Source organism: Gigantopelta aegis, chromosome 9 (assembly GCF_016097555.1).
Source record: "Gigantopelta aegis isolate Gae_Host chromosome 9, Gae_host_genome, whole genome shotgun sequence".
In the NCBI taxonomy this organism is placed as follows: domain Eukaryota; kingdom Metazoa; phylum Mollusca; class Gastropoda; order Neomphalida; family Peltospiridae; genus Gigantopelta; species Gigantopelta aegis.
The window spans coordinates 66,684,980-66,712,728 of NC_054707.1; the positions used below are offsets into that span (position 1 = coordinate 66,684,980).

A 27,749-nucleotide genomic window follows, 5' to 3' on the forward strand; every position below is an offset into this window, starting at 1 on the left:
GACAAGATCCCTCTTGCACAGTTTGTTGCCAGCTACTTAGAGGAATTGATCCAGTGATGCACTCTGTAGATTACTTTATCAGCTGTGTGGTGGCAAGTGCAATAGGCAGTCATGTTGGTATAGCGTATATATAGAATACTAAACGAGCTTGCCAGTCATACCATTTTTATGAAACGAGTGAACAGTTTTGGTATTTGACGAGCGACAGGCAAGCTAGTTTAGTATTTTATTTATTACAAACCATCTGCAAAGAAGCCGCAACGTAGAAGTAAGCAGATGTCGAGACCTACTACACGTTATTTTTGTACTAATTGTGTCGGCAAGTGATCTACATCATACATAAACTTAAATGACGTCAGAATGAGCAATGAGACGTCAGCAATGTAGAGTTTACATTAATTGCATTAATTGCCAGTTAATGACGTGTTGAAATTCACAATAATAACTGAATTGTTGATCGAACCAGCAAAGATCAAGCTGAGTGAATGGGACAGACTAAATCTGACGCTGACATTTTGTACATATGGCCGTAAAAGAGAGTAGCAGGTCGACAACAGACACTTGCCGCTCAAAATTAACAGCCCATCTTATAGAAATTTCAATTATTTCAATAATGGTACACTTTTAAATTACACTCTTTGGTACAAACACAGTTCCATACGTTAACAGCAATGTTGCACTTAATGTTATCTAACGTTCTGAAAAAGGACGTGTCATGCACCCAGTTATTTTATTGCAGGGAGATGCAAAGTGATGTCATTCAAATACCAAAGTTAGTCTAATTATAGACCCACGTCAGTCTGCACATGCCAGTATTACACTAGTTAGATAATGAGTAATTGTGTAAAAATCTATGTGTGTGCCATGTACCATGTATTATATAAGTCTGCATACTGTGTGCCATGTTATTACATTCAGCAGAGCAAAGGAAAATATTCAGCTAGTTTGTGTGCTTCTCTGCGTAGGATACTAGATATCAAACCTGATCTTTGTATTACTAAGTCAACATAAAAATATTATTAACATTGTCGTCTTTTGCCAAAATGCTTTCTCCTATTATATTTGATTAGTTCTGTGATGTGAATTGTGTAAATGTTGAATAAGATTTTTATGTTTTTTAATTATTATTTAGGTCACCATGGTGATATGGGAGCCCAAATGGCCGATGTAATTTTACCGGGTTCTGCGTACACCGAGAAGGATGTGACGTATGTGAACACAGAGGGTCGCGCTCAGCTCACCCGCACTGCAGTCAGCCCGCCCGGCTTGGCTCGTGTCGACTGGAAGATCATTAGGGCTTTGTCCGAGGTACTTCCTATCTCTTAGGATAAAATGTGCTATGGTTTAAGTTTGATGTTCAGAGGAACTACCCAGAGTTTGTTGCCATTGTTAAGATGTGTCTGATTAACATAGACTGTGTAATGACTAAAATTACATATTTAATACATTTTGTTGTTTAGAATATTAGTGTAGATCCAATGTGTTTTATGTCTTAATTTTGTACGTACAAAATTATTGAGGTAAAATCCTGTTGGGATAAATCAGGATTGTCTGTTAAAAACAAAAATAGGTTGAGGTACTGTTGTAATATATTTAGAGACAGGTTTCAGTGAGTTTTCCCATGATAGGTGACTCTTTAAAAAATAATACATACAAGATGTCTACTACATTGTCTTTTAGAGACAAACTGTTAGGGTAGAATTTACAAAGCCTGTTTTAGATTTACCTGCATGTAACTACATACATTTACAATGCTTAAACACCTGCATTTAAGAAAAACAGGCTTCGTAAATTCGGCCCTTAGTGTGTGTCAGTATGGACTGATGATGGCTTAAATACTGTTTTGAGAATGGTGTACAATTAAAACTTATCCTTGTTGCAGATTGCTGGTGTGACACTTCCATATGAAAAACTGGATGAAATTCGCCACAGGTTAGGAGAGGTGGCACCCAATTTGACTCGAATTGGAGATGTGGAAGAGGCTAATTATTTTAAACAAGCACAGGAACTTGCTCAGGTATGGAAATGTTATTCAGAGTTTATATATGTTTTTGATGTGTGTTCACATATGTGTAAAAGATAAAATAATTCTTTGTTTAAAACCACATGGTAAAATGCTCAACATTTCTTCAGTGAACAGTGTTCGAGATTAACAGTATCCCGATATCCCTGGGATACCAGAATTTAATTTTGGATACCAGACTTCAAGAACCCAGTATCCCACTGGGATACCATATAATGGGGTTTTTTTTTAATCCTGCGTTTTTACTTTTCGCTAAAACAGTGAAAGTCGTCATTTACTGGTGAAGATAAGTAACAGTATTTTCTAGCTTGTATCTGGTCTAATGCCATCCCGTAACAATATCTCCCCAAACTTGTACCCAGTCTAATGCTACAATGGAGCAATGGCAGCATAGCAATAGACTGGGAACCGCTAGGTCGCTATTGTTTTTGTTGGAAGTTTTCTACCTTCAGATTTTATTTGAGATATTGATTCCATATCTGCAGAAAATTGATACAGGTAGGTTTATCATTAGTAATGTCAGAAACACTTATAGATATACTAATGTATTATGCAAAAATAGATGCAGCATATCTTTTTGCCTATTCCGTTTGATTGCAAATTTCACGACTTCCACGATTTTAATTGTGGTGTAGCATTAGACTGGGAAAGAGAACAGTGTCTTCCAAGTTTGTTACGATGTTATTTATGAATTTCATTTAAATGGGATACTAAATTCTCAGGTGGGATACCAGATTTTGAAATGTTAGTATCCAACTGGGATACTGCCCAAAATGTTTAATCTCGAACACTGAATGAAATGTCATTGTCAGTAGAAAACTTAATATTAAAACAGGAGAGCATCATTTAAAATCAAGAGTATAAAAACAGTTCCAAAGAAAAACTAGAATTGAAAGAATAATTGCATCACAAGATAAGCTGACTGGAAGGACTATCATATATATATATATCCAGTAATTCCATTCAGCTGTGATCCCACTCCAGACTCATTTTTAATGAAAATAGATTTACTACACCTTTTTCTACAAAGATAAAATACAAACAATCATTTTCCAAATTGCCTTTTAAAAAAATCTTATTATTTAAATGTTTTTCAGCTGGTAAAAGAACCATTACTTCAGGACTCCCTGTCGTCTCCAATGCAGACTCTGAAAGACTTTTACATGACCGATTCCATCTCACGAGCCTCCCAGACGATGGCCAAATGTGTCCAGGCAGTTTCGCAACAGACGAAGTACTGAGTGACCGATTAGAATAATATATATTTTTTATTTACCACCTTGTCTTGTGTTAGTCAACCACAGCATGCTTGTCAGTAATGTTCGTAGGAATATAGCTGGAACATTGTGTTGCTTTGTTCTTTACATACTGGGTAAAACATCTCATCAAGTTTTGTAATATCTTAATCAAGCACATGGATTTTACTTTGGCAGATGAGTTGGTAAAGATCAGAAATTTAACATTCTGTTTAAGTATGCAGTTTTAAAAATTTACCGAGACATTTGAATTTATTGGTGCAAGCAGAAAAAAAAAAAAAAACAGTCATTGGAACAATGAATACTACTGTGTAGAATCGTGGAAAATATTTTGGATTGACAGGTCTGTAGGAAAACGAAATATGTTGGTTTGACAAGCATGGTTCTCTGATAGTTTGTAATAGTAAACCTTTTGTACAGAATGCAAATATGACTGCAGCTTGAGAAAGCTCAATAACACAGGCACTGTGCCACTTGCCAGATTTCTAACGGGAATAACTGAAGGATAATGTTGCTACTTGTTTGGATATTGCAGTGTTGCTATAAGTAAATTAAATCAACAATATTTCACTGTAAAAGTCCTTGTTTTTATCATCAGGTTTAATGTTTAGTATTTGCTGTGAATCATGTTGCAGAAAATAAATAATAATGTATATAACGCACTAAAAAAACCCAACCCCAACAGTTATTGACTCTGTACAAATATATTGTGTGTAAATATTTTAAGTATTGATCGAATGTTTTGAGTGCTATAGTTAACGTAAAAAAACAAAAAACAAAATGTGGAGAACATTAAATATTTAATACTACTGAATCATTGAGTATTTATTTTTATACGTGTACAGTTCTTCACTTTTTTAAATGTCAGGTGAGCGATACATTATTCACCTCATAAGCTCCAGGCAAAGAAATAAGTGGCATGTTTATGATACTCACGGAAACTAAAGGTAAATGATCCAAACTTCAGGGATGTGAGAGATACGCGTAAATGCGCTTTTCCATTTTATCTAAAAAACAACAACAACAAAACTAAAAAACAATGCGGAAACGGAAAAACGCAAGTAGTATTCGCGCGTAGTACAATCCCTTGGCTGAATTTCATCAGCTTTGCTGCGATTGGCTAGTTTTATCCAATCCAGGATATGCTATTTGAAAGCCTTTGTTCGACTTGTGAAGAAAGAAGGTGAGCAGTAAGTTGTTGTTTTTTTGGTTCCAGCCCCTCTCACATCCCTGAAACTTATATGTAATAATAATGTATGGATCCATCAAATTTTGGGGCTGGTTGCATTTAAACCAACTTATGTTTGAACAGCCAGTGAAGGCTTCCTGTTACTATATTGAAGGTGAATGATAAAAAAAGGCTTATGAGATGAAATTAAACTCTGCTTGGGCACGCAAGCAGGATCGTGCAGTGGGAGAGCATTCGATTGATGCGCTATCAGTCTAGGATCAATCCCTGTTGGTGGGCCCATTGGGCTATTTCTCATTCTAGCCAGTGCACCATGATTGGTGTATCAAACGTTTGTTTTGTTTAATGACACCACTAGAGCACATGGCTTAATTATTCATTGGCTACTGGATGTCAGACATTTGGTAATTCATCAGAGGGAACCCGCTACATTTTTCCTAATGCTGCAAGGGATCTTTTATATGTACTTTCTCACAGACAGGAAAGCACATACCCTGACCTTTGATCAGTTGTGGTGCACTGGTTGGAACAAGAAAACCCAAATCATTTGAATAAATCCACCAAGGTGGTTCGATCCTGTGATGCAAGCACCTCAAGCGAGCACTCAACCGACTGAGCTAAATTCCACACCCTGGTATATCAAAGGCCGTGGTATGTGCTATTCTGTCTGTGGGATAGTGCATATAAAAGATCCCTTTCTACTAATGCAAAAGGCTATGTCAAAATTACCAAATGTTTGACATCCAATAGCTGATGATTAATAAATGTGCCAGGCTGTGTTGTTCAACAAAATAAACTGTTAACTTTTGTCCAGAAGACTGAGCACACTCAATCTATTTGACTGGTTCCATCATCTTCTATGATACAACATTCATCTAACTTTAAGTGCAAAATCCAGTCCAGCAAGCGACCACACCAGCTCACACTTCTGAACAAGCCTGTTTTAGGGATGATTTTAAGTGTTTTAAAGCATTTTGTAAAGGTTGACAACAATTGTTTCACATCAAATAGCCAACTATAAATAAAGCAATGTGCTCTAGTGGTGTCGTTAAAACTTGTAACTAGTTAGGGGTTGTATATTCAAACAAGATATTTTTTCCAGCATGTTAATAATCACAGTGCTTCTTCACACATTATTGCATCAGACTGCACTTGAGGAAATATACTTCAACACTAATGTGACAATCACTGGTAATGGGTGGTAGTAAAAATTCAGGCAGATATAGTGATACAAATACACTCGGCCTCTTTGTAATGTTTTATTGCAGTTAATAAAATGGAAAAAGTAGGAATGTTTAATAGCCCTTCAGCACATTGTACCATGTTTCAGTTGTTTCCCCATGGACAAAAGTGTGCAATAAATCTGTATAACCACATACGTTTAAACGCTTCCTGTCATGAGCAGAGATGCAATTGGTCGATGTGTGTTTATGGCTATTCTTAAATTTCCTGGAAAAGATAACTCAGACACACGAGTCAAATAAATAATACTTTAATTTTAATAAAAACATTCCATTTTGAGAGAATGGTACCACTTAGCAATTAATAAATAAAAAATAAATTAAAAAAAACCTTGAGTCAGATCAGGGGTGAGTGACATTAAAAACGCACGCACATGCACGCGCTCACACAAACACACACACACACACACACACACACACACACACACACACACACACAACATGCTGTCAATAGTTGTAAGAGAACACGCATTCAATAAAACGTCATTTTTACATCATGCAATGTCATTCAAGGGTGTGGTACAAATCGGTTACCTCGTAAACGTACTGGTGGTAAGAATGGTTATTACATTCTTTTTGATGTTGCAATTAGGCCCTTATGCTGTGGCACTCGGGACTGTCGACTGTCAGTCAAAACGGTGAAATAACCATGAATGCCACTCATATATGTTTGTGGTAAACTGCTTAATCAAAGGATACTACAAGTCTGACAGATGTCTTATTTGTCTGGAGACGGCGAGAGAACCACCCACAAGCATCTCTCTATACTGTGTACTCTCAATAACCGTCAACGGCAACGAGTCTGTCGTGTATTCTATGGCAACAGTTATCTTTGATGTGCCAGTCACGGATACTGGTTTGGACATCAGACAACAGGCCCGTCTATGTAGTTCATGTGACAGTCAGAGGGTGGATCACTCAACAGGTCTGTGTATGTCATTCGTTTACCAATCAAGGGGTGGGTGGAATTTGAATCACTCAACAGACCTGCTTATGTCATTCGTTTACCAGTCAAGGGGTGGATGAAACAGGCCTGTTTATGTCTTTTGTGTGCCAGTCATGAGGTACTGAGTGGAACTTTGATCACTCGACAGGCCACGCCTGTCTATTAAGCAGGATTGATCATGAAAAACATCGCACCTTGTGCAAGGACTCTACTATTGAATTCAACCAAAACGAAATGGAGTACATGCTACTAAAAGTTTCTATTTTGACTATGGGTCTTAATTATTTAACCATTTAGAAAGGGCAATCATCATCACATTTTTTTTTTAACATCAAACGCCATTCTTTATCATCTAGCTAAAGTCACTATCTATGTAACAGAACAAATTTTTTTTTATTACACTTCATTTTAAAACCATGTTTCGGGCTGTTATTTCCTTGGTTTATGGCAACAGATATGTATAAAGCAGTTCAATAGTGATAAAACATGACATTGTTACATTAGTAAATGATATTATAAACAACTTGGTATGGTTTTAAAAATGACAAAATACACCATAACCTTTTTAATACAAATGAGTGATGTAAACCTCCAACAATACACCATGAACAAATCACACCTTTGTGGCAATTTAATAATATCCAGTCATTGCACACAAGCACAGAAGCCAATATTTAGTTCTGTTGCACTGTCATACAATATCTGGTGTAAGTTGCGCCTTTTCTTTTACGGACGACAGGGGTAGAAGTCGAACTGAAAAGAAAAAGAAAAAAAGACGCATGTCGGATAATTTTATTTACCAAAATTTTAAAATATGTATGCAATTTTTTTTAACTTATGCATAATGTGCATGCTGCAAATACGGGCCCATAATATATAGCATTTGTCAAAATTGTGCATCAAACTGAACACGTAAATAGTTGTTTTTGTTAACATGCTTATAGTTCTTCAAACTTTGACCGTTTCAACAGGAGCTAATAAGATAATTTCGAGATGTAGTTAAATATAAATATAAATCACGTACAGAGGCGGATTAATTATTTTACGGAGGTGGGTAGCATGTTACATTTAGCCATATATAGCTAAGCTATATCCATATGAAGATTTCCCACCTCATACCAGGAAATTACCCACCCCAAATCAGCTCTTGTAGAAAGTTACGTGGAGCTGGGAAGAGATGTGTATGATTTCATATATTTGTTCTCTTCTTTAACTGGCCTGCTATACACATTAAACCGCGATTTCAGTACACTAGGTAACTTACCCAGTCGATGAGTCCTTCAAAACCGTTACCCTGCGATGATCCATCTGGGTTGAGACAAGTTCCAATTCTGAGAAAATGATTGGTCTTAAGAATGTCACCTGTAAGTATAAAATACTGTTAAAATTACCAATCTTTATATTCCGCAGTTACAGCTATACTGATAAACCACGTGTCAGTTTTAAACCCGTGTTATAAATCGTTAATAAAAAAGAAAGGACATTTAAACATATTCAGTTAATTCCGCTAAAGACACTTCATTACAAAAGCATTGTAAAATACGATCACACAATGCGATCACTCTTATGATTTAAATGATATGGTTGATCAAATTTCAGGGGTAGAACCAGGATTTTGTAAATGTGTCACAAAATTCTAAAGAGGGCAATTTGAGTTTCGTCATTAAAAAGAAGGCAGGCTGGGTTTTGCCCGAAGTAAACGAAAATACTCGAATCTGGATAACATTTATTTATATTAGCAATACTACCAAACAGCTATATAGGGTTGCAAACGAATCGCTACCTATTTTTTTTTTTTATGGATTACAACTAATTTTGATGGTAGAATGATGGAAATACATGCATGGTGAAAAAAAGTCTCAGGTTAGTACATTTTGCCGAATTTGAGGTTTTACGCTTGTGTGAACATGGATTATTATGATATGAAATTACAATATCCAACGTTGGAACTGTTAAAAATACGTCGCAGGATTGAACCACCTCGGTGGATCCATTCAGCTGATTGAATTTTTTATCGTTCAAACCAGCGCACCATAACTGGACAACGGCCGTGGTATGTGCTATCCTGTCTGTGGGAAAGTGTATATAAAAGATTCCTTGCTGCATTAGGAAAAATGTAGCGGATTTCCTCTGATAACTACGAGTCAGAAATTAACAAATGTTTGACGTTCAATAGCCGATGATTAATTAATCAATGTGCTCCAGTGGTGTCGTTAAACGAAACAAACTGTTCAAAATATAACGCATGAAAAACAACGACCTGTCTTGAAATAGGGTGCATAGGTGCGACAACCGTACTAATATTTCTGTGAAAATACCGATTTAATATAGTCCTCACAAAAAGTACGATATATTGAAATTACATTTGCAATAAAATGTATACGAATTAAGTACATGTCAATTAAAACACTATACTGAATGAATACATTTTAGAAATTAGTTGTGTGGTTTTTTGGTTATCAAAGTTTTTCAACTCCGTCCTTAGCAAAATGAAGGTCCGATTTTATCACATTCATGATGTGAAAAACTTAAAATTCACGCGCAGGGCGTGTATTTTTTTGTATGTAAGAATAACCTCAAAGATCGTAAACATGTAATTGTTTGAAAAGGTTTGCGGCGATTCGACAGAACACAATGAATTTGCTGGCCACAGGGGTGTTTCAAATGATTGAATATTAAACGACACCCCAGCACAAAAATACACATCGGCTATAGGGTGTTAAACGAAGGTGGGTGGTATTATTTTTCAAGGTTTTGTGAGTTGTGGGAGGTTTTTTGTTCTTTCTTTTTTTTTTTTTTTTTTATCATCAAATCGCCACTAAAACATGGAAGTAATCTCTCGTAGTGCTAAACCGCCCTTGTTTGATCAGTTCACTGATGCTAATATTAATCCCCCTGTACATAAACGTCATAACTACTGAAACGTATTTGAAAATCATTAAATAGAGACTTGGGTAAGGTCGGAAAGAGTTCTAAAGACTAACCCTAACCCTATCCTAAAACTGCTTTAACCATTGAAGGGGGTACGGGTCGAACTCATGCCCATGGTCAAACCAACATTTACACCAAAGTCACCATAGCATTTCAGCAGCTGTGCAAGAAGATGCTAGATAGAGGTAACTACTGTCTTTACTTTAGATGAGACACTGGAGCACGCTAAGCAATATATATATATATATATACTCTTCAAAAGAAGAAACGCAAAACCACATTGTCGTAACATTTGGAGAATTGATTTAATTATTGAATGGCGAGTCCGATAATTACCAAATGTTGCAGGATTGTTCACAATTCACTCTAGTCCATTGTGAGCAAGTGATAGGACACACCACCAAGGTCAAGGTCATCTGGAGTCAATACCGGGTGTGGCCTCCGCGTGTGTTGACAACTGCCTGGCACCGCCTGCCCATTGAAGCAACCAGAGTACGGATGACGTCCCGGGGGATGGTGGCCCACTCGGCCTGCAAGGCTGCTGCCAGCTCGGGCAGGGTCTGGGGCTGTGGTTGTCGCTGTCGGAGGCGTCGGTCCAACACGTCCCATAGATGCTCAAATGGGTTCAAATCCGGTGATATCGATGGCCAAGGAAGGACATTAATGTTGTTGTTCTGTAGGAAAGCCGTTGTGAGACGTGCTGTGTGAGGCCTGGCGTTGTCATGTTGGAACACTGCGTTGGCGTTGGCCATAACGAACGATGTGTGGCCGGAGGATCTGGTCAATGTAGCCCTGTGCATTCAGGTTGCCCTGCACGTGGACCAGGTCAGTTCTGCCAGTGTGTGAGATGGCTGCCCACACCATGACACTACCCCCGCCGAATCTGTCCACTTCCTGCACGCAGTTTGCCGCATAACGTTCACCACGACGCCTATACACGCGACATCTTCCATTATGACGTCGGAGCAGAAATCGGGACTCGTCACTGAACCACACCTGTCTCCATCGCAGTTGAGGCCATTGTCGATGAATCTGGCACCACTGCAGTCGGAGTCGACGGTGTTGTGGTGTTAAGATGATACCTCGAACTGGACGTCTGGCACGAATTCCTACCTCACGTAGGCGGTTCCGTACGGTCTGGTCGGATATCCTGCGCAAACCTGGTATTGCTGCGGCTGTGGAGGTGGCAGTAGTCAATCGTTCCCGAAGGTGGCGTACCCGGATGTAGCGGTCCTGCCCGGGGGTAGTGACCCGTGGTCGACCGGATCTAGGGAGGTCACGTGTTGATCCATGTTGCTGGTAACGGTCCCACAGTCTGGAGATGGTGCTTGGGGACACATGGAATGCCCTGGCAACGGCCGTTCTGGATTCGCCTGCGTCTAGTCGGCAGATGGCATTGTTTCTCTGCGGTTCACTGAGACGTGGCATGTCCTGGATTGTCAACTGTCGGCCAGATACAGAGGCCAGGCAAGCGAACACCCTGCACTTTTATACTGTCGGTGTTCATGTTGCACGTGCAGACAACGCACGTGCAGTGGTGACATGGTTTGCACGTGGCTGCGTTTTTGCGAATATTCACATTTTGGAACTTTATTGTACAGTAGCTGCGTTTTATCGAATGTAACCGTGGGAATGTGTTTGGGACATGCAATGACCTTATATTCACAAAGCATGAACCGGTAGGAAACATAAAATCGGAGTTATAACCCATTTGTACCCTTTTGCGTTTCTTTTTTTGAAGAGTATATATATATATATATATATATATATATATATATATATATATATATATATATATATATATATATATATATAAATAATTTAAAAAAAAAAGAGTTTTATTTAACGACGGACTCGACACATTGTATTTACGGTTATATGGAAAGAAAGAAAGAAATGTTTTATTTAACGATGCACTCAACACATTTTAATTACGGTTATATGGCGTCAGACATGGTTAAGGACCACACAGATATTGAGAGAGGAAACCCGCTGTCGCCACTTCATGGGCTACTCTTTCCGATTAGCAGCAAGGGATCTTTTATATGCACCATCCCACAGACAGGATAGCACATACCATGGCCTTTGATATATCAGTCGTGGTGCACTGGCTGTGACGAGAAATAGCCCAATGGACCCACCGACGGGGATCGATCCCAGACCGACCGCGCATCGAGCGAGCGCTGTACCACTGAGCGGTTATATGGCGTCAGACATGGTTAAGAACCACAGATATTGGAGGGAACCCGCTGTCGCCACTTCATGGGCTACTATTTTTTATTAGCAGCAAGGAATCTTTTATATGCACCATCCCATAGACAGGATAGCACACACCAAGGCCTTTGGTGTATCAATCGTGGTGCACTGGCTGGAGCGAGAAATAGCCCAATGGGCCAACTGACGGGGATCGATCTCAAACCGACCGCGCACCAAGCGAACGCTTGACCACTGGGCTACGTCTCGCCCCAAGATATAAAAGTCTTCGAACATATTTCACCCCAGATACTAGAAGTAATATGTGGACACATTTTGCTTTTATCTCGGATTGTGGAACCGTGACGAGTCGGTAAAACATTCAGTTTACCACATGGATATGCAGAAGTTAGAAAAAGACATCAGTTCACAAGATGGCTGCACATTAAGACGTCTGGCGCCTAATTCACTAAACTCTCGGAACTTTGCGATCTCACAGTGCAACGCTAAAAGACTAGCAAAGAGGATGCTTTGTTGTCTAGCAGAGCTTAAGAGAATTTTGTGAATTAGGGCCCCAGGGCCCCGTTCCACAAAGCGATCTAGCTATAAGATCACCTTAAGTCCATAGTTACCTTATGCCCTAAGGTGATCTTAGTGCTAAGATCGCTTCGTGGAACGGGGCCCAGGTTTTGCTCAAAACTGATATAATATAATTTTTCAAGCTACTTGGTTATGTTTCGTTGAATTATTGCAAACTTTGTTTTACATCTTTGAAATCTACATCATAAAGTCAAAACCTGATATCTCCAATACTATTTTATACCCTGATCAGGCACAACTCCACTATTTCTCATCTCTCGAAACGCGTAAAGAATGAATTTCTACGTTCAGCTAGGTGGCTTGGCATACATTATTTTTATTACGAACAAGAACAAATGATCTATTCCTTCTCATAAAAGATCACAGTAAACTCATCAATATTTGTGTAATAGATGTGACAAAAATAATCTTTTGTGTCTTTCTCCACCTGATATAAGTTTATTAAGCAGTTAAGTGATTTTATTTCTCCAGGTTAATATTTACCGGACATATGTTTCTTGGTATCTAGCTAAATTATTATATGCTTATTTTTAAATACTACAATTCATACATTAATTAATTTTGTACTCTAGTGTTAGTCTAGTGTCAATAGTGACATTGAACCGCATACTAGTATATCTAGGCAATGGTTACTGTGTATAACCTATTTTCCGTTCCAACCAGTGGTTCACAACTGGTTCATCAAAGGCTGTGGTATGTGCTCGGAAAGCGTAGCCTATGTGGCGGCAACGGGTTTACTCTAAAAAGAAATGTCAGAATGACCATATGTTTGACGTCCAATAGCCGATGATAAGATAAAAATCAATGCGCTCTAGAGGCGTCGTTAAATAAAACAAACTTTACTTTGTATATCTCCGACGAAGAGTGCAGCTCACCAGACTGGTTTTTATACTTAGTTTTAATATACCGGTTGACCAAACATGGCTAGGACATCTCCATATTCTCCATATTTTAGAGGGTGTACCTAATAATATTGGTACTACCACCACCCACTTCAAGCTGGAAGGACGCAGTGGTCATACAGTACTGCAACTACGGCTGGATTGGTGTCGATGACGTAGACATTGGACAGAGGCTCAAGTGACCAGCATTGTGTAAAGACTAAGGCCCGATTTCTCGTTGACTGCTCAAAGCAGCTAGGTTTAAACCTTCGGTCAAGATCAACTAAGCCTAGTTCATAATAAATCACGATTCATTTCAGATCCTATTTCTCGTGCGAAATCATTATCTCGCTCAACTAAACCAGACTGTTCCATGAAGCGGACATTCCATGTACCCCTTCATATGTTCATGTTTTGTTTCTTTTTGCCAGTAATGACAGCCCGTAGAAACAATTATACCTTATATGAACGAGAAACACTTATTTCTATTATTAGTGAACATAGGGATGTTGTCGAGGATTAAAAAAAACCCCAACAAACAGCAGAAGTAACAGGGAAATAGAACGTGTGTGGACAACAATACCCACTAAATTCAATGCAATTCAAGGCACCCGAAATCGTACAATTAAACAATTAAAAGGATGCTGGAAAAAAGTCGCCGAGTCTTGCGTCAAAACAACAAAGATGTATAATATTGTTCTAAACACTTTGCTAGAAAAGAGAACTGATTCATATTCTGCAGTTATTGTTGGATACTCTAGAAAACATACCGACTTTCAGACTTACAGACAATCTGTATATTCAATATTGTCCAGATATAAAATTTAAAAAAATGTTTTGTTTAACAACACCACTAGAACACACTGATTAATTAATCATCGGCTGTTGGATGTAAAACGTTTGGTAATTCTAACACGTTTTCAGACGAAAGTCTGTACAGTTTCCATTAGTAGCAAGATATGTTTATATGCACTTTCCCACAAACAGGACAGTACATACCATGGCCTTTGTTTATACCAGTCGTGGGACAGAAAAACCCTAACATTTTAGTAACTCATTAAAGCATATTCAAGTAATAAAAAACACTTTATAACAAGATGTTAAAACATTTATGACCAATTTTCTAATTACGAATTGTTATAAACCTACATGTGACCTTGGGAGGGGTAATAAATGATGCTAAACGCATGTGTTATAGATCTTTGGAAAGGTATTCTAAAGCATAACATGACAGGAATGGTTTCGTTTTGAATTTCAAAAATAATATTTTATCCCCCCCCCCCCCCCCCCCCCCCCCCCCCCCACACACACACACACACACTGCTGTTGAAAAATGTTTGTTTTGTAACATCTATCTCGTCTCCAGATAATGTATTCCTTGTGTCATGCTGCAATGACTAAAATGGTGCGACAGATAGTAACTGAAGAGTTGATGCTCATGTAGATTGGATGCGGCGCATTCCCATTCATGATCATTTTATCTCTTAGTTGTGTTTTTCCCCAACGAAAACTTAGTGTATTTTTTTTCTTCTTGCAGACAATTATTCTTGCCATGCATTCAAAGCTGAAGGCATCAAATAAAACAACAACTGACAGGTTTCGAACCTACTGCACGGTAAAAGCAGGCATAGTTTGTGGAGTATTTTAGATCGAAAAAAAGTTAGGTATATTTTGTACCGATATTAACAAACTTGAATTAAGTAAAGTTTGTTTTATTTAACGACGCCACTAGAGCACATTGATTTTAAAATTAAATTAGACTTAAATTAAAATTTATGAGCATAGTTTTCTTTGTGGTTTTAGTATTACTTTTATGAGACAGGCATTGCTATTGTTGACCCTCAAAATCCAGATGTTTGTGTAATATATAAATAAAAGTTTCTGAAACATGTTAGTTCAATTATACTAAACTGTCGTGTTACTGGGCGGAACATAGCCCATTGATAAAGCGGTCGTTCTGGATCGATCCCCGTCGGTGGACCCATTGGGTTATTTCTCGTTCTAGTCTGTGCACCACGACTGGCATATGAAAGGCCGTGGTATGTGCTATCCTGTCTGTGGGATGGTGCATATAAAAGATTCCTTGCTGCTAATGAAAAAACGTAGCGGGTTTCCTTTCTAAGACTATATATCAAAATTACCAAATGTTTGACATCCAATAGCCGATTAAAAATCAATGTGCTCCAGTGATGTTGTTCAACAAAACAAACCTTAACTTTTTAACTGTCGTGGGGTTTTTTCTCTCAAGAATTACTCATCCTTCGTCGGTAATATTAGTTAAATACGAACAGTAAACTTCATCCATCTTCACCAGTGTTGAATTCATTCACAACTCGACAACGATCAATCATATTTATGTACGACAATGATTAAGTAATAAGTGTTGTGCGGCCCTATTCTATCGGTCTCGTTAGATGTCGTTAAGTTCGTAGTCCGCTATCATGTCATTCGCCCTCGATTAGCCAGTCAGTTCACCACCTCCCCCTCCCCCCGTCCTAACCATCAATGTCTGTGGTATGTACTGCCTGTAAAAAAGTGCATATAAAATACCCATTGTTCTAAACGTAGCAGCATGCGTTTTATTTTCATCTATCTATCTACCTACCAAATGTCAAAATAAACATATGTTAGATACTAATTCGAGTCACCTCCAGCCCTACCCCTTACCGATATTGATCAATATCAATATCAATAAGGGGTAGGGCTGGAGGTGACTCGAGCTAGTTAGATACCACATAGCCGTACTGTAACATGTGTTGAGAATATCGTTGGATATAGGCTAAAGTTCTGGCAAATCTGGTGTTCGTTGTAGCAGAAAATGCATTTTATGCGAAAAAGAAAGCTTTGTTTTAATACACTACTCGTCTTATGATATCCCCCCCCCCCCCACCCCCCCCCCCCAAAAAAAAAAACCCCCACCACAAAACAAAAACAAACCCAAAACCCCCCACCAACCCAACAACAACAACAAAGAAAACCCCCAAAGAAAAACATCCTCTCTTTGAATGGAAGCAGGTACTTGGCAATTGTATGAATCGCTGAGGAGCATGTCGACAAATACACCGGACGAGTTCGACATGATTAACACAGATTCACTTCAGTATCGATAGTCCCCTGCGTTATAGCATTGCGATCTGACCCCTAAATGCGCAACTCTGTTATTAGTTGTGAAGGGATGTTTGTGGTCAGTACAAACCTTTGAGTTCTTTGGACTGTATTATCGTTCCACCAGGCTTGAACCAGTGACCAGCATTGTGTAAAGACTAAGAGTATGGACTGGATTTAGTGATAGGTCAAGGTAATTGAAGAGTTGATGCTCATGTAGATTGGATGCGGCGCATTCCCATTCATAATAATTTTATCTCTTAGTTTTTTTTTCCCCCAACGAAAACTTAGTATATTTTATTTTTTCTTGCAGACAATTATTCTTGCCATGCATTCAAAGCTGAAGGCATCAAATAAAACGTGTAGCTAAGTATCATGTATGGATAATGATCGATGGCTGCTTGTTTCAAACGCCCAGCTATGTCTGGAGGCCAATGTGGCTGATTGTTCACAAACATTAATGTCGAAGACTGACTTTTCATCTATACGTTAATCATCAGGATATTCCATATTAAGAAATTTGCCGTGTTCCCATAATCTGTAGGAATTGCACTACCATGAATTTCACATGCTTAAGCATATCCTTTCGGGTCCTGGCTAGATTGTTTTTGCATCAGTGCGCAAAAAGCAATATTGACATTCGTTTTAATGGGTTATTTTTCTGCCACAGGTTTTTGTTATGATAAAGTAAATCTGTCAACAACGTAACCGTATTTGTTTGCCATTTTAGGTTGTTGGGGGGGAAAAATCGTCCCCTACCCCCCCCCCCCACACCCCCCACCCTAGTAGTCGAATAGAATATGATTAATATGCAAACAGTAGTTTCGTTTCAGGTGCCATTTTATAAAATAAAAAACCCGACCATTTGCTCATAACTGCTGTATTGCAAAAAGTATTGGTTAACAATAAAACAACAACTGACAGGTTTCGAACTTACTGCACGGTAAAAGCAGGCATAGTTTGTGGAGTATTTTAGATCGAAAAAAAGTTAGATATATTTTGTACCGATATTAACAAACTTGAATTAAGTAAAGTTTGTTTTATTTAACGACGCCACTAGAGCACATTGATTTTAAAATTAAATTAGACTTAAATTAAAATTTATGAGCATAGTTTTCTTTGTGGTTTTAGTATTACTTTTATGAGACAGACATTGCTATTGTTGACCCTCAAAATCCAGATGTTTGTATACTATACTGCACCAAAGTTTTTGAAACATTTTACTTCAATTATACTAAACTGTCGTGTTTCGGGGCGGAACGTAGCCCATTGATAAAGCGGTCGGTCTGGATCGATCCCCGTTGGTGGACCCATTGGGTTATTTCTCGTTCTAGTCTGTGCACCACGACTGGCATATGAAAGGCCGTGGTATGTGCTATCCTGTCTGTGGGATGGTGCATATAAAAGATCCCTTGCTACTAATGGACAAAATGTAGCGGGTTTCCTTTCTAAGACTATATATCAAAATTACCAAATGTTTGTCATCCAATAGCCGATTAAAAATCAATGTGCTCCAGTGATGTTGTTCAACAAAACAAACTTTAACTTTTTAACTGTCGTGGGTTTTTTTTCTCTCAAGAATTACTCATCTTTCGTCGGTGATAATAGTTAAATACGAACAGTAAACTTCATCCATCTTCACCAGTGTTGCATTCATTCACAACTCGACAATGATCAATCATATTTATGTACGACAATGATTAAGTAATAAGTGTTGTGCGACCCTATTCTATCGGTCTCGTTAGATGTCGTTAAGTTCGTAGTCCGCTATCATGTCATTCGCACTCGATGAGCCAGTCAGTTCACCCCCCCCCCGTCCTAACCATCAATGTTTGTGGTATGTACTGCCTGTAAAAAAGTGCATATAAAATACCCATTGTTCTGTTTGGCAGGAGTAGCCTAAACGTAGCAGCATGCGTTTTATTTTCATCTATCTATCTACCTACCAAATGTCAAAATAAACATATGTTAGATACTAACTCGAGTCACCTCCAGCCCTACCCCTTATTGATATTGATCAATATCAATATCAATAAGGGGTAGGGCTGGAGGTGACTCGAGCTAGTTAGATACCACATAGCCGTACTGTAACATGTTGAGAATATCGTTGGATATAGGCTAAAGTTCTGGCAAATCTGGTGTTTGTTGCAGCAGAAAATGATTTTATGCGAAAAAGAAAGCTTTGTTTTAATACACTACTCGTCTTATGATATCCACACACACACACACAAAAAACAAAAACAAAAACCCCCACCAACCCAACAACAACAACATAGAAAACCCCCAAAGAAAAACATCCCCTCTTTGAATGGAAGCGGCTACTTGGCAATTGTATGAATCGCTGAGGAGCATGTCGACAAATACACCTGACGTGTTCGACATGATTAACACAGATTCACTTCAGTATCGATAGTCCCCTGCGTTATAGTATTGCGATCTGACCCCTAAATGCGCAACTCTGTTATTAGTTGTGACGGGATGTTTGTGGTCAGTACAAACCTTTGAGTTCTTTGGACTGTATTATCGTTCCACCAGGCTTGAACCGGCTGACCTGCTCGTAGTCCACCCTCACATTCAGACTGTTCTTGGCGTACAGAACGACCAGAGTGTTGAATCTGTCCTTCTGGAAACAGGATACGTAATCATTATCAGGGGCGGGTCCATGATTTTGTAAAGAGAGGAATTTGAGTATGCCGAAGGCAAATGAGCCAAGCTTCGTATACGCTGCATATAATAAAAAACAAAGACGGACTGTTGCGTAGTGCAGTGAGACCCCGCGAGCCGTGCGTTTTGATCACTTTCAGCGATATTCAATTGTGCCGCGATATTCATTGTCCCGCGATATTCAATGCCCCGCGATTTAGTCCTAGTACGCTGACTGGGGCCCAAATAAAATTATTATATAAATTAATGTCCCAAACTCAAAACTTTGGCAAAGTGTCCACTCCCTGTCAAATTACGCGCTGCTGACGCTACGTTGCTCTCCGTCTACACAAATTCCGTTTAAAGTTACAGTGTCTGGTTATCATATAATAATATCATGCACAAATATGAAATACAAGTTCAACTGCACTTTTAACAAATTCATAGGTGTTCGCTATGAACGGAGAACGTCAAAAGTATACGCTCGATTCGTCGCCTGTGCGGCCATTGCTCGACAAACCACAAACGACAGCCTGTTGTCAATTTCAGTTAACAGTAAAGTTTGTTTTATTTAACGACGCCACTGGAGCACATTGATTTTTTATCTTATCATCGGCTATTAGACGTCAAACATATGGTCATTCTGACACTGTGTTTTTAGAGGAAACCCGCTGTCGCCACATAGGCTACTCTTTTTACGACAGGCAGCAAGGGATCTTTATTTGCGCTTCCCACAGACAGGATAGCACAAACCATAGCCTTTGTTGAACCAGTTATGGATCACTGGTCGGTGCAAGTGGTTTACACCTACCCATTGAGCCTTGCGGAGCACTCGCTCAGGGTTTGGAGTCGGTATCTGGATTAAAAATCCCATGCCTCGACTGGGATCCGAACCCAGTACCTACCAGCCTGTAGACCGATGGCCTGCCACGACGCCACCGAGGCCGGTTTCAGTTAACAGATGCGTTTGTGGATTTGAAATTGTAGGGTTCGTCTCAAAAAATTAAATGAGAATTCTTGCGCTGTACAAAGAACGTTCGGTTGAGGATACGTACTATTCTTTCGTTAAAACCGGTTTTGATCTTGACAACGTACTATCGACAATCGTACCTTCCTATTTAAGAATTAATATTTTATAAAGTGTTAGTAGAACTTTCAAAGTTTAGTTTGTATAACACATTGATCATGACCGTTTTCACTTTTTAATTTTACGTGTGGTAAAATCGACAAATTCAAATTGTTAGAGCATATTGATTTAATAATCATCTACTTTTGGATGTCAAACGTTTGGTAATTTTGACATATAATCTAAGAGAGGAAACGGGCGCATGTGAAGGGGGGGGGGGGGGGGTTGGAGTCGAAACCCTTCCCTGACCAAGATAAAAAAAAAAATTGAAATATATTTTCTTGGGGAAGATGGGCCCATATAAACTTCGCTCAACACAGTCTATAACCCCCAACCCCGCTGAAATCCCTGCACACGCGCCTTGGAAACCCGCTATATTTTAAAAATATTTTTTTATTATTATTTTTTTTTTAGCAAGGGATCATTTATATGTACCATCCCACAGACAGGATATCACATACCATGGCCTTTTATATACCAGTCAAGGCGCACTGGCTGGAACAATCCCGCCGATGAGGATCGATCCTAGACCGACCACGCATTTTAAAAAACACCACATTTTTAGATCTAAGCAATGAATAAAAATAACATATACTCTTCATAAATGTTACGTATATCGAACATACCGCCCTCTTCTTCTACCCCTAGAGCGTTACGTAATTATTAACACGCCCTTACATGTAACGCGTATGCCAACCGCTTGTCACTGTCAAAATTTCAAGGCAAATCCTCCACCGACCCCTGGAAAGGTATTGTACCATACCTCTATGGATATAAATATATTTTGGAGGTATGAGACGACCCCTCAATCAAGACAGTTAAATTTGTTTAAAATCACGTGAGAAGCTCAGAGCCTGCGCCAATCGCGTAAATTCCCAGTTCTACTGGCGTCCCGCTAATTGAAGAAAAACAAGCTGGCCATTCGGTTTGCAGTTGACCTAGATAATGTAGATAAGCGAGCATTGCGAAACTATAGCGATGTGGTGGGCCTTTTATGTACCAAACAGAACTGGATCATCTATTTTAAATGCTTAAATAATAAAAATATTCCAGACACTGCAGCTTTAACCGTAATCCGCTTGTCTGCGATCCGTGATAGTTATCTGGATCCGGTAACATAAAGCACTCGTAACACATACGTCAGACGTACACAATGCATAATACAGTGTTCGACATTAAAACATTTGTGGCAGTATCCCAGATGAAATCTAACATTTCAAAATCTGGTATCCAACCTGAGAATTTAATATCCCACTTTTATGGTTACCTGACATTCAGATATAGCAAGCAAGCCAATTTTAATTTTAATAAATAAAACAAAAAGCTGTATTGGTTGAAAACATTTTATAATGGCTACTTGCCTTTTCAGTGTTTTTATCGACTTTGGAATTACTAGGCCTAATTAAGGAAAGCTTAGACTGGAAGGAAACATCCCAACAAACACAACAGAAAAAGAAGAAGAAGGACATGGTTTATTTAACGACGCACTCAACACATTTTATTTACGGCGTCGGACAGATGGTTAAGGACCACACAGATATTGAGGGAGAAAACCCGCTGTCGCCACTTCATGGGCTACTCTTTTCGATTAGTAGCAAGAGATCTTTTATATGCACCATCCCATAGACAGGCTAGCACATACCACGGCCTTTGATGTACCAGTCGTGGTGCACTGGCTGGAACGAGAAAAACAATAGTGACTTAGCGGTTCCCAGTCTTTTGCTATGCCGCTTTTGCTCCAGTGTGGCATTAGACTGGGTACGAACTCGAAAATACTGTTACTTAACTTCATCCGTAAGTGACGACTTACATTGTTTCAATGAAAAATAAAAACTCAGGATTAAAAAACCACAACATTACATGGTATCCCGGCGGGATACTGGATTCCTGAAGTCTGGTATCCAAAATTAAAATCTGGTATCCCCGGGATATTGGGATACCGTTAATCTTGAACACTATAATAGGTGGCGTACGTCTGACGTAAGTGTTAAGAGTGCTTTGTGTTACCGATCCCTGATGCGTACACGTACACGCACACGAATATGGAGACGCATGAATTGAATCTGCATAGAAAATGATTGTCACCGATTACGTATACGGATTAGAGACAATTGGACTTTGCGCCATAGACTGTCCACAACATAACAGATAATGTGTACGGCCTACCTTGTACGGCACCACGATCTGCACTCCTTCCCTGTTGTGCGTTGTCCTAAGTAAGACCCTGATGATATCTCTCTTCAACACCGTCCTTGTCTTGTCGATAAACACGAGCAGAGAAGGAATCTCAGGTTGATTCCTCGTCCCACAGTTCGAAATCAGCACCTGGAAATAGCCATCTTGTATGTACAATATACATCAAACCTAGAACGAGAATCTCTCTCTCGCTCTCTCTCTCTCTCTCTCTCTCTCTCTCTCTCTCTCTCGTAATAGTAGTGTACTCGGCTCCCTCCAACTCTCTATCTCTCTTTCCTTCACTCTGTCTCTTTTTCTGTTTCTCTCTTTCTGTCTCTTTAAGGGGTGGGACGGAGCCCAGTGGTAAAGCGCTCCCCTGATGCACGGTCGGTCTAGAATCGATCCTCTTTGGTAGACCCAATGGGCTATTTCTCGTTCTACACGTGCACCACGACTGGTATATCAAAGGCCGTGGGGTGTGCTATCCTGTCTGTGGGATGGTGCATATATCAAAGATCCCTTGCTACCAATAGAATTTTTTTTATTGGTTTCCTTTTTAAGATTAAATTTCAAAATTATAAAATGTTTGACATCAAATAGCCGATGATTAATATCAGTGTGTTCTAGTGATGTCGTTAAACAAAACAAACTTTTAACTGACCTGTATTTTTTGGTCAGACATGTCTTTAAAGCGAATCTGTAACTGAATCTCGTTCCCGTAGGGCGCGCCCTTGTACCGCCACATCTTGAGCTGCGACCACCTGTTGAACACCCCGAAACCGTCCCTGTACTTGATCCTGTGCGGCTTGTACGCTAGCGGGACACCGAACATGATTTCGTCCTTACTGAATGTCAGTGAGTATGCAGACCGACAACCTGTGAAGCAAAGCAATCAAACAATCAAAATACATTAGCTTCAATTCATTTTAAGTTATTTTCGTGCTTACATCCAATTAAGGTTCAAGCACGTTGTCCTGGGCACACACACCTAAGCTATCTGGGCTGTCTGTCCAGGACAGTGGGTTAGTGAGAGAGAAGAGGGTGTTGTGGTCTTACACCTTCCCAACGAGTCGTTAGCTTCGTCTGGATGCGTCTGCAAAATGCATGTGGCCAGCCGCAATGACATAATTTTATAGTATATATATGCTTGACTTGACTCGAAAAATTTTACATGCTCATATACCACGAAGATTTCGAGCATGTCTATCCCGATTCCCCTCTCTGGATGCCAGTGGCCTGACTCGGGGCAGAAAACTTTAAGGGACAATTTTGATATTTAATTCTAAAAATAAAAAAACTTTAATATAATTAATTAACAATTTTTTTTGCGATTTTCCAAAAAGTGTCACTACTAAATACAGAGCTCTAGGTTTTATTTTAATTTTTAAAAAAAATTCGCATTTGATTGGGCTGCCCAAAAGAAAGAAATTAATATACCATTTTTAATTTTACCAATTAATTGCCCCATAGTCTATCCGAAAAAAACGGGGGAGATGTTACCAGGAGAGGGGGTAGAAATAGTCCGTGCCCAGGAAGTTTTGTTTAGTGGTTGTATATGTACAAAATGAATGCTCCAGACGCAACAGTGGACCGCACACACGCACCGCGCTCTATCTATATGAGCTTTTAGATTGGATGCGGCGCGTGTGTGCGGTCCGATTAAAATCATTTCAACGAGAGCGTCTGCAAAACGCATGCGGCCAGCCGCAATGAAATAATCGTATATGGTGTATTTATATCAGCCTTACACGCAAACACACCTCAAAATGTCAAACATAAATTATATGTTTAAATATTGTACCATACTATTCTAAAACGAGTTATGTCCCAAAGTGCCCTCTCCTCTCCCAAAATAACCTCTGTCAAGAACCAATTGTTTTTTAAATTCTAGTACTTTTACCATATCCTCATAATATGTATTTATAGACAAAATCTTTATAAAACGTATAAGAACATTAAAATAATTAAATCTAGTTATCGTCGTTGTTATTATTTTATAAGTGATACGTTTTCTTAAAGAAGAACAAATATTTGAAGTTAAAATATCTAACTGACCTATTAAATAATTTGCTTTTAACTATGAAAGTTTGTGAAACGGTCCTGACCTTTGACCCGGATGGGTGCATGCACACAGACGCACGCCTTCTGGCTGAAGACTGTACCTCTTGCACAAGGCATGTCGTGCCCGGAGAATATGTTCGTGTAGTACCTCGGATGTTCAGGAATAGCAAGGTGGAAACATCCTGCAAAATAAAGTTTAAACATTTGAAGTTGGTTTTGTTTAACGACACCACTAGAGCTCATTGATTAATTAATCATCGGCTACTGGATGTCAAAACATTTGTTGATTTCGACATATATTCTTCAGAGAAAACCCGCTACATTTTTCCATTAGCAAAAACAGATCTTTTGAATACGCTTTCCCACTTTGGTATTCAGGAACAACGCTAGTGCAGAATATATTTACATTTACTTTATACTTTGTAAATATCAACAACAACAAACATGTACGAATCTTAAGAAGCGAAATCGGTGAGTTTATTGTTTACGGCATAATGGTAAGTGCACAGAACAGAACAGAACAGAACTTTATTTCACTCAGGCCGCTATTCAGCGGCATATGAGGTACATTAACAATAATTATATGACAGTGACAAGATGGGATTTACAGGAGAACATTTATATGTACAATATCAAAACAAAAAAGGTCTAAGAATAATAATACAAAATGAAATATATTTCTAATAGTAATAGTAATAATAATATATATATATATATATATATATATATATATATATATATATATATATATATATATATATATATATATATATATACATGTATATATATATACAAACATAGATAGTAGTAGTAGTCGGAATAAGACAGCATAAGCTTGGGAGACATTTCTTTTTAAGGTTTACCGAATTTATCCGTAATTTCTTTTATTAATTTGCACAACTTGTTTTGAAGACTTATTTTGTCATTTGTCATTAATTGTTTAAATTTCAGCATATTGGGTTTGTTATAATAATATGGCTTTAACAATTTTTTTCGGGAGTTATTAAAGAAAGAGCATGTAAGTAGATAGTGAAATTCGTCTCCGATGTCATTTTTGTTACATAGTGTACATAGTCTGCTTTCTACTGGGGTGTTGTTACATCGTCCTGTTTCGATTGGTAAGTAATGGTTTGATGTTCTAAATTTTTGTAACGTAGTCCAGGATATTTGTGGTAATTTTATAATATATTTTTCTAATGTTAGATGTTCTTTAAATGTGGTGTACATTTTACCCCTTGATGATGAAGCTATGTCGCTATTCCATTGTTGTAGGTACTGATTGTTTTGTCTTAATTTAACGTGATGAATGAGTAGTGGTATAGATGAAACGTTTTGTGACATCCAAATACTGGTCATACCTTGTTGGTTAAATATATTTTCCACGTGTTTTATCCACTTATAATTATATCCAGATATGTTAGAGTCGTGTAACATTAGTTTATACAATAAGAGGGATGTTTTTGTTTGTTTTCCAGAAAGAATTCGGGCCCAGATACTTATCATTCTTTGTTGGATAATTAATTTAAAGGGTTTTCTTCCAAGTTCACCGTATATCATGAATAGTGGGGTTCCTTTCCTTACTGGTAGGATGTGTTTTAAAAATTTAACATGAATAGCTTCAATAATATCAATATTTTCATGGCCCCATACTTCACATCCATATAAAAGAATCGGGACAACCATGGAATCAAATAATTTTAATTTACATTCAACTGAAAAGTTATTGTCTTTAGATTTTGATAGGATAAAGTACATTGCTTTTGTCGCCTTTTGTGTTAGCAGTTTTTTGGTTATTTTAAACCTATTTAATTTGGTAAAGATGGAGAAAAAGTTGTAAGGTGTATATAAAGGGAACGTTGGACTCGGGAATTAATGAAAACAGTATGGTAGAAACAAGAGAGAGAGAAAATGAGGTAAAGGCAAAGGAAGAAAAGAATAGATGGAACTGTCAATATGAAGAATACGGGTAGAGAGAAAAAGGAGAAAAAAAAATGGAGCACATACGTCAAAGAGGGGAAGTACGGGGGCAATAACCAGAGAAAATGGGTTGATAAAACTGTTGTTAAAACTACTTTTGACGAACGTCTGTGGACGTACCCCACGGGAGTCCATGCTTCTGGTACTTGTCGAACTTGCTCTGGACATCAGACAACAGTAGTGCTAGAACCAGTAGGCACGTCAACGCCATTGTCTGAAAACACAAAACCAAACAGTAAATATAACTTTAGTCAAGCTTTCAGTTGCGGCCTCCTGTGTTAAAAAAAAACACGACACCACTAGGGCACATTCATCGGCTATTGGATGTCAAACATTCGGTAATTGCAACATATAGTCTTAGAGAGAAAACCCGCCACATGTTTTCATTAGTAGCAAGGGATATTTATATGGACCATCCCATAGACAGGATAGCACATACCACATCCTTTGATATACCAGTCGTGGTGCACTGGCTGGAACGAGAAATAGCCCAATGGGCTTGTTTAATTAAATGAGTGCATTATGGGCGTATTCAGGAAATTTTGGAAAAAGACGCAACGCGATAAGAATGAAAAACTGCTCTGTAGTCCCCCCCCCCCCCCCATCAAACGTTTTTTTTTTTTTTTTAACTTTTAAATTTATCAAATCGTCCATCCATACATACACACATACATATATACATAGTGTGGATGTCCCACCCCCAATATGGGTTCCCCCAATTTCATGCAAAACAGAGGGGCGAGACGTAGCCCAGTGGTAAAACGCTCGCTTGATGTGCGATTGGTTTGGGATCGATCCCCGTCGGTGGGCGCATTGGGATATTTCTCATTCCAGCCAGTGCACCACGACTGGTATATCAAAGGATGTGGTATGTGCTAACCTGTCTGTGGGATGGTGCATATAAAAGATCCCTTGCTATTAATGGAATAATGTAGCGGGTTTCCTCTCTAAGACTATACGTCAAAATCACCAAATGTTTGACATCCAATAGCCGATGAGTAATAAATCAATGTGCTCTAGTGGTTTTGCTAAACAAAACAAACATTAACTTTCATGCAAAACAGAAAAAGGTACGTACCTAGAAAACTAGGGTCCGTGACTGTATGCTGGTTTAGACTACTTCTGCTAATGTTTTATTGCAGGTTAAATAATGACTAATGTAACACCGAGTTGTAGTTTTTTTTCCATTGCATATGTTTAGGATATTCCACAAAAATAGGGGGCGCAGGTTATCACCCTGACTGAATCAATCAGTCTGTATTAAAAGCTAATGTTGTAACATGTTTATGCGATGGCTACAAAGCTGTAGTTTCGTGTTTTATGGCTCAATAAAATTGGTGGAAGACAAATGAGTAATAAGAACATAAATCAAGAGAAAACGTGATACACTAAAACGATTTCT

At 38.6% G+C, this 27,749-nt stretch overlaps 2 protein-coding genes across 2 annotated transcripts in view; one reads left to right on the plus strand and one right to left on the minus strand.

Annotated features, from left to right (window-relative positions):
• LOC121380675 (NADH-ubiquinone oxidoreductase 75 kDa subunit, mitochondrial-like) overlaps window positions 1–4,088 on the plus strand; it is a 34,877-nt gene extending 30,789 nt beyond the window's left edge. The window contains exons 18-20 of the mRNA XM_041509614.1: window positions 1,133–1,308; window positions 1,883–2,017; window positions 3,121–4,088. Of these exons, the coding sequence (XP_041365548.1) occupies window positions 1,133–1,308; window positions 1,883–2,017; window positions 3,121–3,264 (455 nt within the window). The 3' untranslated portion in view covers window positions 3,265–4,088. The remainder of the gene's footprint in view (window positions 1–1,132; window positions 1,309–1,882; window positions 2,018–3,120) is intronic.
• Window positions 4,089–5,144: 1,056 nt separating this feature from the next.
• Window positions 5,145–27,577, minus strand: LOC121380351. The gene is made up of 8 exons (XM_041509134.1): window positions 27,426–27,577; window positions 26,468–26,561; window positions 24,415–24,552; window positions 22,971–23,185; window positions 22,301–22,459; window positions 18,865–18,988; window positions 7,920–8,017; window positions 5,145–7,408 (listed from the first exon to the last, which is right to left on the minus strand). Exons 2-8 carry the CDS (start codon window positions 26,556–26,558, stop codon window positions 7,382–7,384), a joined length of 852 nt encoding a protein of 283 aa, XP_041365068.1. The 5' UTR covers window positions 26,559–26,561; window positions 27,426–27,577; the 3' UTR covers window positions 5,145–7,381.
• Between the last annotated feature and the right edge of the window lie 172 nt (window positions 27,578–27,749).